Here is a 13,848-nt window from a genome sequence, read left to right as displayed (position 1 = left end):
TCCTCTGGTGGATCTATGAGGGTAGATCAGCTAGCAGACAGCCCTATTCTGTTACCCCTGTCCTCTGGTGGATCTATGAGGGTAGATCAGCTAGCAGACAGCCCTATTCTGTTACCCCTGTCCTCTGGTGGATCTATGAGGGTAGATCAGCTAGCAGACAGCGCTATTCTGTTACCCCTGTCCTCTGGTGAAGCTATGGAGTCCAGGTTCAGTTGCAGCCAGCCGCGACCGGGAGACCCATTGGGCGGTGCACAATTGGCCCAGCGTCGTCCGGGTTAGGGGAGGGTTTGTCCGGCAGGGATGTCCTCGTCCCATTGCTCACTAGCGACTCTTGTGGTGGGCCGGGCGCAGCGCACACTGAGACAATCGCCAGGTGTACGGCGTTTCCTCCGACTCATTGGTGCTGCTGACTTCCGGGTTAAGTGGGCAATGTGTCAAGACGCAGTGCGGTTGGGGCATGTTTCAGAGGACTGTAACTACCAATTAATTGGGGAGAAAAAGGGGTAAATATAAATATATACATATACTGATTTGACTCTGTCATTTGTTGGCGATATCCAATATGTATTGATAGGAGAAGGGCGATGGCCAAGTAAAGTTGACCAAGTGGATTCCTCAAGCTTGGCATCAGTCAAACTTGAGACAGTGGTATTTTGGTGATCCAAGCAAACCCGGGAACCAGAGAACTCCCTGTTTTTAATTAGGCCTCATTTCTAAGTGTCCCTACAAGGAGACTAAATCAGACCCAGAGGTTAAGACTGTTACTAAACCTGCTACAGATATACCAGAGCCAAGCCAACACAGGTCACCACTCAGGACATATATTACAGCCACATACACTGACTGTACAAAACATTAAGAACACCTGCTCTTTCCATGACAGACACTGACCAGTTTAATCCAGGTGAAAGATCCCAAATCCACTTCAATCAGTGTCGATGAAGGGGAGGAGACAGGTTGAAGGCTTTATAAGTCTTGAGACGTGGATTGTGTGTGTGTGCCATTCGGAGGGTGAATGGGCAAGGCAAAATATTAAAGTGCCTTTGAACGGGGTGTGGTAGTAGGTACCAGGCGGTTTGTGTCAAGAACTGCAAAGCTGCTGGGGTCTTCACAATCAACATTTTTCTGTGTCAAGAATGGTCCACCATCCAAAGGACATCCAGCCAACTTGACACAACTGTGGGAAGCATTGGAGTCAACATGGGCCAGAACAGAGCTAGAATAGAGCCAGAATAGAGCTAGAATAGAGCCAGAATAGAGTCAGAATAGAGCCAGAATAGAGCCAGAACAGAGCTAGAATAGAGCTAGAAGAGAGTCAGAATAGAGCTAGAATAGAGCCAGAATAGAGCTAGAATAGAGCCAGAATAGAGTCAGAATAGAGCCAGAATAGAGCCAGAACAGAGCTAGAATAGAGCTAGAAGAGAGTCAGAATAGAGCTAGAATAGAGCCAGAATAGAGCTAGAATAGAGCCAGAAGAGAGCTAGAATAGAGCCAGAATAGAACCAGAATAGAGCCAGAATAGAGCTAGAATAGAGCCAGAATAGATCCAGAATAGAGCCAGAATAGAGCCAGAATAGAACCAGAATAGAGTCAGAATAGAGCCAGAATAGAGCCAGAATAGAACCAGAATAGAGTCAGAATAGAGCCAGAATAGAGCCAGAATAGCCGCTCACGCTGTATTTTTCAATGCAGGAAAGAATATGAAGAGTGTGTTGACTGAGATGAAAATATGAGGAGTCTATTGACTGAGATGAGAATATGAGGAGTGTGTTGACTGAGATGAGAATATGAGGAGTGTGTTGACTGAGATGAGAATATGAGGAGTGTGTTGACTGAGATGAGAATATGAGGAGTGTAATGACTGAGATGAGAATATGAGGAGTGTAATGACTGAGATAAGAATATGAGGAGTGTAATGACTGAGATGAGAATTTGAGGAGTGTATTGACTGAGATGAGAATTTGAGGAGTGTGTTGACTGAGATGAGAATATGAGGAGTCTATTGACTGAGATGAGAATATGAGGAGTGTGTTGACTGAGATGAGAATATGAGGAGTGTGTTGACTGAGATGAGAATATGAGGAGTGTGTTGACTGAGATGAGAATATGAGGAGTGTAATGACTGAGATGAGAATATGAGGAGTGTAATGACTGAGATAAGAATATGAGGAGTGTAATGACTGAGATGAGAATTTGAGGAGTGTATTGACTGAGATGAGAATTTGAGGAGTGTGTTGACTGAGATGAGAATATGAGGAGTGTGTTGACTGAGATAAGAATATGAGGAGTGTGTTGACTGAGATGAGAATATGAGGAGTGTAATGACTGAGATGAGAATATGAGGAGTGTGTTGACTGAGATGAGAATATGAGGAGTGTGTTGACTGAGATGAGAATATGAGGAGTGTATTGACTGAGATGAGAATATGAGGAGTGTGTTGACTGAGATGAGAATATGAGGAGTGTAATGACTGAGATGTTATTTTGGGTGAGATGTTAGTTCCATTATTTGGTTGACGGTGCATTTAGTGCAACATAGTTCTCTGTGAGGCCGTCCGTATGGGGATGATCGAGGCTAGAGGGGTGGGGAAGGGGTCAGGGTGTCATTACAGTGCGTAGCCTGTGACAGGCTGTGAGCAGCAAAACATATGTTGTTACCAAACAGGGTAACAGGGAGGAGTGAAGAAAGGCAGGGGTGAAGTTAGGGAGGGGAGATAAAACTCAAGTGTTGGCCGCTTTGTTTACAAAGTGTGGGAGAGACTGAGCCTGAAGAGACGCTGTGTTTACAAAGTGTGGGAGAGACTGAGCCTGAAGAGAGGGCTGACTGTACCATTAGAAGCTAAGGTATCAACGCAACATCAGCTACGACACTATATATCAGTGCAGAGGAAGTAACATTGTAATTTATCAGGTTTCTATGGATCCTTTATGCACACCTCACCAAGAGGAGGAGAAGACTGTGATCATGAAAGAAGAGAAGGAAACGGAAGACGAGAAGAAAGATGAGGAGGACGAGAACGATGATGATGAGGAGGAAGATGAAGAGGAGGAAGATGATAGCGAGACAACAGTGATGGACGGTGAGGAGGAATCAGATGACAAAGCCAAGGAGACTGAACCCCAGCAGCAGAAGGAGCAGGCCTGGGCCCCCACTACCTACTCCACGTTTGGTAAAGAGGTGTTTTGCTACGTAGGAGAGGAGATCAGCATCTTTGAGGCCTTGGACTCTTACGGTGCTGTCATCTGGCCAGCGGTGAGTCAGTCTACTATTTAACATGACGTTCATAGATAACAATGATAGCAGTGAGTCAGTCTTCTATTTAACATGACATTCATAGATAACAATAATAGCAGTGAGTCAGTCTACTATTTAACATGACATTCATAGATAACAATGATAGAAGTGAGTTAGTCTACTATTTAAAATGACGTTCATAGACAACGATGATAGCGGTGATGGCGATTAGGATGGAAGTAAGGAGGGAGATACCACAGTGGTCTGAAACTTCTGGTTTACAGACCACATCAGGCCTGCAAGTCACATTATTCTGGCTTGCTGTAATTATTATTGTAATCCAGCCAGAAGATCCAACAGTTGGAACCTTTAATCTCCCTGCATAAGAATGACTGCCAGGGCAGGAAAATTCATTCTTCAGACTTCCTAAATCATATGAACTCAAACAGACGTCTCAGCAACAGGTGCAATAAGTCCAACTTCTAATTAGTTTAGAAAAATGTGTGTTATTTATGTTTGTATAAGATGAATCAATCAATGTATATGCACAAACACAGGTATTAAAATCAACCTACAATAGAGCATGCTGGGAAGTATGATAAGGATGGATGCGGTATTATTAAGTTACTCACTTCGAGAACTTAACAAAGTAGCTCAAATTATTTTCCTTTTGAAGTCCAATGAACTCACAGAATAACGCTGATTAAGTGTGGATGGAGGATGGTGATTGGTTAAATATTTCACAGTGTGGATGGAGGATGGTGATTGGTTAAATATTTCACAGTGTGGATGGAGGATGGTGATTGGTTAAATATTTCACAGTGTGGATGGAGGATGGTGATTGGTTAAATGTTTCACAGTGTGGATGGAGGATGGTGATTGGTTAATTTTTTCACAGTGTGGATGGAGGATGATGATTGGTTAATTTTTTCACAGTGTGGATGGAAGGACGATGATTAATGAAGTTCTAACAACTATAATGATGGTTTCTATAGTAACAATGGTTGAAGTTCTAACAACTATAATGATGGTTTCTATAGTAACTCTGGTTGCCTGCAGGCGTTGGCTCTGTGTCACTACCTAGAGACCAACGTTGAGCAGTTGAACCTGGTGGACAAGGCAGTGCTGGAGCTCGGAGCAGGTCCTGGCCTAGTGTCTATTGTAGCCACACTCCTAGGTGAGTCTGGGCATTACATTTATTCATATTGTACATCTGAGAAGATCAGAGAGGTGTAAGAAATATGGCAACATTTTTACCTAGCCTATCAAGGTGGCTAGCAAGGTGGAGGAGGTCCTGTCGGGGTGGCTACCAAGGTGGAGGAGGTCCTATCAAGGTGGAGGAGGTCCTATCAAGGTGGCTAGCAAGGTGGAGGATGTCCTGTCAAGGTGGAGGAGGTCCTATCAAGGTGGAGGAGGTCCTGTCAAGGTGGAGGAGGTCCTACCAAGGTGGCTAGCAAGGTGGAGGAGGTCCTATCAAGGTGGAGGAGGTCCTGTCAAGGTGGAGGTCCTATCAAGGTGGAGGAGGTCCTATATAGGTGGAGGAGGTCCTATCAAGGTGGAGGAGGTCCTAGCTAGGTGGAGGAGGTCCTAGCTAGGTGGAGGAGGTCCTAGCAAGGTGGATGAGGTCCTATCAAGGTGGAGGAGGTCCTATCAAGGTGGAGGAGGTCCTATCAAGGTGGAGGAGGTCCTATCAAGGTGGAGGAGGTCTTAGCAAGGTGGATGAGGTCCTATCAAGGTAAAAAGCAAGGTGGAGGAGGTCCTATCATGGTGGAGGAGGACCTATCAAGGTGGAGGAGGTCCTATCAAGGTGGAGGAGGTCCTAGCAAGGTGGAGGAGGTCCTATCAAGTTGGAGGAGGTCCTATCAAGGTGGCTAGCAAGGTGGAGGAGGTCCTATCAAGGTGGCAAGGAAGGCGGAGGAGGTCCTATCAAGGCGGAGGAGGTCCTATCAAGGCAGAGGAGGTCCTATCAAGGTGGAGGAGGTCCTATCAAGGTGGAGGAGGTCCTATCAAGGTGGAGGAGGTCCTATCAAAGTGGAGGAGGTCCTAGCAAGGTTGCAAGCAAGGCGGAGGAGGTCTTATCAAGGTGGAGGAGGTCCTATCAAGGTGGAGGAGGTCCTATCAAGGTGGAGGAGGTCCTAGCAAGGTCCTATCAAGGTGGAGGAGGTCCTAGCTAGGTGGAGGAAGTCCCGGCATTCTATACCACTTACACCTATCCAATCTTTTCAGATCTGCATGAAGTGTCCTCGGCGACTAGACAACTAGTGGCTAGGGGTTGATTTGGTACTGGCCACCTGTGTGTCTGTTAGTTGAATAACAGAGTGCTTCCTGTCCCCAGGTGCCTGGGTCACAGCTACAGACCTACCAGAGATCATAGGTAACCTGAGAGCCAACCTGCTCCGTAACACAAGAGGGCGCTGTAGGTACACTCCCCAAGCTGCAGCTCTGTCCTGGGGTCCTGACGTGGAACGCACCTACCCCAGATCTGTCTATCGCTATGACTACGTGCTGGCGGCTGACGTGGTGTATCACCATGACTACCTGGAAGAGCTGCTGTTCACCATGAGATACTTCTGCCGTCCAGGTTGATTGATTGATTGTTATATTGACTGATTGATTGATGTATTAATTGATTGGTTGATTTGTTGAATGGTTGATTGGTTGATTAATTAATTGATTGGTTAATTGATTGATTATTTGATTGGTTGATTTATTCATTGATTGGTTGATTGGTTAAATTATTGATTGGTTGATTTATTAAATTATTGATTAGTTGATTGGTTGGTTGGATGGATAGTTGATTGATTGATTGATTGATTGACTGATTGGTTGATTGAGTTATTGGTTGATTGATTAACTGATTGGTTGATTAATTGATTGGTTGATTGACTGAATGGTTGATTGATTGGTTGATTAGTTGATTGGTTGATTAGTTGATTGGTTTATTGATTAGTTGATTGGTTAATTGGTTAAATTATTGATTGGTTTATTGATTGATTGGTTGATTTGTTAAATTATTGATTTGTTGATTGGTTAATTGGTTGGTTGGTTGGTTGATTGGTTAATTTGTTGGATGAACAGTTGATTCATTGATAGATTCATTGAACAGTTTAAAGTACAACAAATCCCCGAATGTAAGACATGAAAGCCTTAAACAACTCATTTTATTTCCCTTAGGAACCACTCTGATCTGGGCCAACAAGGTCCGCTTTCCCACAGACCTGGTATTCACTGAGGACTTCAAGAACACCTTCAACACCACCCTGCTGGCTGAGATGGGAGAGGTTAAGATCTTCAAGGCCACATGCAGAGAGACAGAGGATCACCTTCAACACCACCCTGCTGGTTGAGATGGGAGAGGTTTATGCCCATGTGTAAAAGGTAGGGATTAGGGAAGACAAAGGACTAGTTAACATCCTGCAGACTATGCTAAATGTAACCAAGACGTCCTGTCCCTTCTTCCTCTGAGAAATGCTTGAAGACAGAAGGCGGATATCTTGGCTAATGATAATGGATGTGGATGGACTACGGATGATGTCAGTTGTTGATGTTTGATGTTCTACTCAATACTTACCTGCTATATCTAGTACTTTATTGTTACTTTCTAGTACTTTCTAGTACTTAGTTGTTACATGTAGTTTGTATTGATAATATTATAAAAGTATGTACTTTGCTGTCTTGTTCCATTCTGTATTCAAATATAATTTGTTTTGAATATATAAAGTTTCTAGTAAAAGTCTACACGTTGACGTTTTGCTGCCTTAAACATATCAAAACATTTATTACATTGAATGTCTTTCCTACCAATCTACACAACCAACAGCACATCTTCAAAAGTAAAATAACAATTATAGAAAATGTTCCAAATTAAATAAAAAATGTCTTCATTCATTCATTATGATGTCATTACCGGTCATTATGATGTCATTCCCTGTCATTATGATGTCATTACTGGTCATTATGATGTCATTACCGGTCATTATGATGTCATTACCTACATTTTTGGTCTATTTAGAACATACTAGAAAAAGAGCATTCCTCATTGAGAACTGCTAGAGTGATCAAGCGATCTAAACAATGTGTCTCTCCTTGGAGAAGTAATTTATCCCCATCTCCTCCACTAGGTGGCGCCTTCACCAATTCAACGGCCGTATAAAGTAAGGTACTTAGTTCATGATTATGGCTGTTGAAATGCCTGGCAACAGGTGATTTTCCAGCATGATTATGGCTGTTGAAATGCCTGGCAACAGGTGATTTTTTCATCATGATTATGGCTGTTGAAATGCCTGGCAACAGGTGATTTTTTCATCATGATTATGGCTGTTGAAATGCCTGGCAACAGGTGATTTTTTCATCATGATTATGGCTGTTGAAATGCCTGGCAACAGGTGATTTTACATCATGATTATGGCTGTTGAAATGCCTGGCAACAGGTGATTTTCCATCATGGTTGTAATTGGAGCTCCTATGCTCACATATCTTTGTCTTAAGTTGGCGTTTGGTCTCACAGTACCCACATAGTACAAGACTACAGGAACACTTCAATACACAATTTAATATTTACAGTGTTAAATAGAACTCATATAACATGTTTCATGTTGTCACTTTAATAAGGTTGGTAGCAACATGTGGACATCTGTTGCAGCTCCAGTCAACTACAAAACCCACAATGCTTTGCTATCTCTCTGGGCTAGCAAACGTACCTTTCACACAATAATACCACGGGTGATGTCAGCACGTGAAGCAGCTAGCTTGCTGTCAAATCTCCTAAACAAACGGAACGAACAATTTAAGGAGTCTACAACCTCACCGGTGTTCAAGATGCATATCGTCTGCTTTGCAGTATGTGTGGGCTCTGACGTTGCTACGGCGACGTCTGCTTTGCAGTGTGTGTGGGCTCTGACGTTGCTACGGCGACGTCTGCTTTGCAGTGTGTGTGGGCTCTGACGTTGCTACGGCGACATCTGCTTTGCAGTGTGTGTGGGCTCTGACGTTGCTACGGCGACGTCTGCTTTGCAGTGTGTGTGGGCTCTGACGTTGCTACGGCGACGTCTGCTTTGCAGTATGTGTGGGCTCTGACGTTGCTACGGCGACGTCTGCTTTGCAGTGTGTGTGTGGGCTCTGACGTTGCTACGGCGACGTCTGCTTTGCAGTGTGTGTGGGCTCTGACGTTGCTACGGCGACATCTGCTTTGCAGTGTGTGTGGGCTCTGACGTTGCTACGGCGACGTCTGCTTTGCAGTGTGTGTGGGCTCTGACGTTGCTACGGCGACGTCTGCTTTGCAGTATGTGTGGGCTCTGACGTTGCTACGGCGACGTCTGCTTTGCAGTGTGTGTGTGGGCTCTGACGTTGCTACGGCGACGTCTGCTTTGCAGTGTGTGTGGGCTCTGACGTTGCTACGGCGACGGCCCCTTTTTGACCTTAAACACAGGTCAGAGTGGGGAGAAGAGAAAGTGGCACTGCGATGATGAAACAGTTGGAGGGAAAAACTAAGTTGAATAATTTGGTGTGAGAGAACATCTAAGTGAAATTACACACCTTGTCATGACGATATAGACCGATGGATGGGTCCTAAACCAGTATGTCATACTATCTATTGGCTGATTTGGTGGTCTGTGCGTCGTTGTTTTAACAGTTAGTTTTCTCCAGCGACGAGAACCTTATCGTGAAGATGCGGCACAACATAAACGATTTCCTGTTTTCACAGACGGACCACTTCGAAGGTACAATCATGACGACGATTGTTATTAGACCCACTCATAGAACATAGACTCACCAAATTAATAGGAGTTTCATTCTGGAGTGGGACTATCCCTTTAAGGTCAAGGGAGGCTCAGCTAGCTCCACCCACTTCAGGCAGCTTCCAGAAGGTGTCCGTCAGGGATTTGGCCCAGCCCTCGTCTGCCCTTTCGACCTCCCCCGAGAAAGATCCATTTAAGACATAACTCATCCTGAGACATCTTTAAGACATACCTCATCCTCTCTGTCATCCCTCGTCCTATTTCAGTCTCACTAAGCGGTGAGATGGGATTCCCGTAGACTTCCTCTTGGCTGGGGGGGGATACCCCTCAATCTCCCATTCCATAAAGCTATGCTTCCCACTGAGCTACATTAGTCATTGACCTCCCCGTAATGTAGACCGTGGTATTTTGGTGATCCAAACAAACCCGGGAACCAGAGAACTCCCTGTTTTTAATTAGGCCTCATTTCTAAGTGTCCCTACAAGGAGACTAAATCAGACTGTTACTAAACCCCCCATACAAAACATTAAGAACACCTGCTACAGATATACCAGACTCAAGCCAACACAGGTCACCACTCAGGTCAGATATTACAGCCACATACACTGAACACCTGCTACAGATATACCAGAGTCAAGACAACACAGGTCACCACTCAGGTCAGATATTACAGCCACATACACTGAACACCTGCTACAGATATACCAGAGTCAAGCAAACACAGGTCACCACTCAGGTCAGATATTACAGCCACATACACTGAGTGAACAAAACATTAAGAACACCTGCTACAGATATACCAGAGTCAAGACAACACAGGTCACCACTCAGGTCAGATATTACAGCCACATACACTGAGTGGATAAAACATTAGGAATACCTGCTCTTTCCATGACAGACACTGACCAGTTTAGGTGAAGACAGGAGACAGGTTAAAGAAGACATCAGGAGACAGGTTAAAGAAGACATCAGGAGACAGGTTAAAGAAGACATCAGGAGACAGGTTAAAGAAGACATCAGGAGACAGGTTAAAGAAGACATCAGGAGACAGGTTATAGAAGACATCAGGAGACAGGTTAAAGAAGACATCAGGAGACAGGTTATAGAAGACATCAGGAGACAGGTTAAAGAAGACATCAGGAGACAGGTTATAGAAGACATCAGGAGACAGGTTATAGAAGACATCAGGAGACAGGTTAAAGAAGACATCAGGAGACAGGTTATAGAAGACATCAGGAGACAGGTTAAAGAAGACATCAGGAGACAGGTTATAGAAGACATCAGAAGACAGGTTATAGAAGACATCAGGAGACAGGTTATAGAAGACATCAGGAGACAGGTTATAGAAGACATCAGGAGACAGGTTATAGAAGACATTAGGAGACAGGTTATAGAAGACATCAGGAGACAGGTTATAGAAGACATTATAATCATTGAGACAATTGAGACATGGATTGTATTTGTGTTGTTGTGTATGTGTTGTTGTGTATGTGTTATTGTGTATGTGTTATTGTGTGTGTTGTTGTGTATGTGTTGTTGTGAATGTGTTGTTGTGAATGTGTTGTGTATGTGTTGTGTATGTGTTGTTGTGTATGTGTTGTTGTGTATGTGTTGTTGTGAATGTGTTGTGTATGTGTTGTGTATGTGTTATTGTGTGTGTGTTGTTGTGTATGTGTTGTTGTGTATGTGTTATTGTGTTTGTGTTATTGTGTATGTGTTGTGTATGTGTTATTGTGTATGTGTTACTGTGTATGTGTTGTTGTGTTTGTGTTATTGTGTATGTGTTGTTGTGTGTGTTATTGTGTATGTGTTGTTGTGAATGTGTTATTGTGTGTGTGTTGTTGTGAATGTGTTATTGTGTATGTGTTGTTGTGAATGTGTTATTGTGTGTGTGTTGTTGTGTGTGTTATTGTGTATGTGTTGTTGTGTGTGTGTTATTGTGTATGTGTTGTTGTGTGTGTGTTGTTGTGTGTGTGTTGTTGTGAATGTGTTATTGTGTATGTGTTGTTGTGAATGTGTTACTGTGTGTGTGTTGTGAATGTGTTGTTGTGAATGTGTTGTTGTGTGTGTTGTGTTTGTGTTGTTGTGTATGTGTTGTTGTGTATGTGTTATGGTGTATGTGTTGTTGTGTATGTGTTGTTGTGAATGTGTTATTGTGTGTGTTATGGTAGTAGGTGCCAGGGACAGCGGTTTGTGTGTGTCAAGAACTGCAACGCTGCTGGGGTTTTCACGCTCAACAGTTTCCAATGTGTACCAATAATAGTCTCCCACCCAAAGGACATCCAGCCAACTGAACACAACTGTAGGAAGCCTTGCAGTCAACATTAGACCAGCATCCCTGTGGAACGCTTTCCACACCTTGTAGAGTCCATGGCCCCGATGAGGCTGTTCTGGGGGCAAAAGGAGGGTGGCAGGAACAACTCAATATCAGGAAGGTGTTCCTCCGGTTTTATACACTCAGAGTAAAGGTCGGAAATTATTGGCACCCTTTGAGCAAAAAAGACTGTATAAAATAAATTACAAATACTGAGCTATATCGAATGCACAAAAAAAAAAGGTAAATTCTATTCACATTCTACGTTGCTCAGTTCATCTCAGTTTAAGGGACTGTATTGTGTCCTTCCATGGCTTCCTGCGCCACTGGGGTAAAACAATGGGGTAAAACAATGAGGTAAAACAATGGGGTAAAACACTGGGGTAAAACACTGGGGTAAAACACTGGGGTAAAACACTGGGGTAAAACACTGGGGTAAAACAATGAGGTATAACAATGGGGTAAAACAATGGAGTAAAACAATGAGGTAAAACAATGGGGTAAAACACTGGGGTAAAACACTGGGGTAAAACACTGGGGTAAAACACTGGGGTAAAACACTGGGGTAAAACAATGAGGTATAACAATGGGGTAAAACACTGGGGTAAAACAATGGGGTAAAACACTGGGGTAAAACAATGAGGTAAAACACTGGGGTAAAACACTGGGGTAAAACACTGGGGTAAAACACTGGGGTAAAACACTGGGGTAAAACAATGAGGTATAACAATGGGGTAAAACACTGGGGTAAAACAATGAGGTAAAACAATGAGGTAAAACAATGGAGTAAAACAATGAGGTAAAACAATGGGGTAAAACAATGAGGTATAACACTGGGGTAAAACACTGGGGTAAAACAATGGGGTAAAACACTGGGGTAAAACAATGGGGTAAAACAATGGGGTATAACACTGGGGTAAAACACTGGGGTAAAACAATGGGGTAAAACACTGGGGTAAAACAATGGGGTAAAACAATGGGGTATAACACTGGGGTAAAACAATGAGGTATAACAATGGGGTAAAACACTGGGGTAAAACAATGGGGTAAAACAATGGAGTAAAACAATGAGGTAAAACAATGGGGTAAAACAATGAGGTAAAACAATGGGGTAAAACAATGAGGTAAAACAATGGGGTATAACAATGGAGTAAAACAATGAGGTAAAACAATGGGGTAAAACAATGTGGTAAAACAATGAGGTAAAACAATGAGGTATAACAATGGGGTAAAACAATGGGGTAAAACAATGAGGTATAACAATGGGGTAAAACAATGAGGTAAAACAATGAGGTATAACAATGAGGTATAACAATGGGGTAAAACACTGGGGTAAAACACTGGGGTAAAACGTGTGTCAAATCCCTTCGTCACCATCAACATGGGAAAACACCAATAGCTCACAACCAAAAAGAGACACGTTATGATGTCATTACCTGGTTGTTGACCATAAAATCAAACAGGAAATGGGTACAAAAAAATTGTGAATAATTAAATATACCACTTAGGGAAACAATTAATATGTTTTAAACCCCTCAGAACAGTGGTAAACCTGCCTGGTATTGGTACAGTGGTAAACCTGCCTGGTATTGGTACAGTGGTAAACCTGCCTGGTATTGATACAGTGGTAAACCTGCCTGGTATTGATACAGTGGTAAACCTGCCTGGTATTGGTACAGTGGTAAACCTGCCTGGTATTGGTACTTTTTAAACCCCTCAGAACAGTGGTAAACCTGTCTGGTATTGGTACGTGGTAAACCTGCCTGGTATTGATACAGTGGTAAACCTGCCTAGTATTGATACAGTGGTAAACCTGCCTGGTATTGGTACAGTGGTAAACCTGCCTGGTATTGGTACAGTGGTAAACCTGCCTGGTATTGATACAGTGGTAAACCTGCCTGGTATTGATACAGTGGTAAACCTGCCTGGTATTGGTACAGTGGTAAACCTGCCTGGTATTGGTACTTTTTAAACCCCTCAGAACAGTGGTAAACCTGCCTGGTATTGGTACGTGGTAAACCTGCCTGGTATTGATACAGTGGTAAACCTGCCTAGTATTGATACAGTGGTAAACCTGCCTGGTATTGGTACAGTGGTAAACCTGCCTGGTATTGATACAGTGGTAAACCTGCCTGGTATTGATACAGTGGTAAACCTGCCTGGTATTGGTACAGTGGTAAACCTGCCTGGTATTGGTACAGTGGTAAACCTGCCTGGTATTGGTACAGTGGTAAACCTGCCTGGTATTGGTACAGTGGTAAACCTGCCTAGTATTGGTACAGTGGTAAACCTGCCTGGTATTGGTACAGTGGTAAACCTGCCTGGTATTGGTACTTTTTAAATCCCTCAGAACAGTGGTAAACCTGCCTGGTATTGGTACAGTGGTAAACCTGCCTGGTATTGGTACAGTAGTAAACCTGCCTGGTATTGGTACAGTGGTAAACCTGCCTGGTATTGGTACAGTGGTAAACCTGCCTGGTATTGGTACAGTGGTAAACCTGCCTGGTATTGGTACAATGGTAAACCTGCATGGTATTGGTACAGTGGTAAACCTGCCTGGTA

At 43.4% G+C, this 13,848-nt stretch overlaps 1 protein-coding gene across 2 annotated transcripts; it reads left to right on the top strand.

Moving 5' to 3' along the window:
- Positions 1 to 2,652: 2,652 nt before the first annotated feature.
- Positions 2,653 to 7,091, top strand: LOC139414037 (protein-lysine methyltransferase METTL21C-like). Of its 2 annotated transcripts, XM_071161914.1 has the most exons (5): positions 2,653 to 3,252; positions 4,294 to 4,411; positions 5,570 to 5,815; positions 6,409 to 6,515; positions 6,592 to 7,091. In XM_071161914.1, exons 1-5 carry the CDS (start codon positions 2,917 to 2,919, stop codon positions 6,607 to 6,609), a joined length of 825 nt encoding a protein of 274 aa, XP_071018015.1. In that variant the 5' UTR covers positions 2,653 to 2,916; the 3' UTR covers positions 6,610 to 7,091. The 2 variants fall into 2 exon arrangements, with proteins under 2 accessions (XP_071018015.1, XP_071018014.1); XM_071161913.1 differs by having other exon boundaries at positions 2,781 to 3,252; positions 6,409 to 6,818.
- Positions 7,092 to 13,848: the final 6,757 nt, after the last annotated feature.

This window comes from Oncorhynchus clarkii, chromosome 7, assembly GCF_045791955.1.
Source record: "Oncorhynchus clarkii lewisi isolate Uvic-CL-2024 chromosome 7, UVic_Ocla_1.0, whole genome shotgun sequence".
Lineage (NCBI taxonomy): Eukaryota > Metazoa > Chordata > Actinopteri > Salmoniformes > Salmonidae > Oncorhynchus > Oncorhynchus clarkii.
Note: the sequence above shows the minus strand (reverse complement) of the source record. Positions and strands in the feature narration are given on the sequence as shown.

What these genes read in the sequence shown, in the direction of transcription:
- LOC139414037 (XM_071161913.1), top strand. Translation starts at nt 2,917, where the DNA reads ATGGATCCTTTATGCACACCTCACCAAGAGGAGGAGAAGACTGTGATC. An exon ending in GTGCTGTCATCTGGCCAGCG is followed by an intron (nt 3,253 to 4,293) that starts GTGAGTCAGTCT and finishes GGTTGCCTGCAG; the next exon opens with GCGTTGGCTCTGTGTCACTA. An exon ending in GAGATACTTCTGCCGTCCAG is followed by an intron (nt 5,816 to 6,408) that starts GTTGATTGATTG and finishes TATTTCCCTTAG; the next exon opens with GAACCACTCTGATCTGGGCC.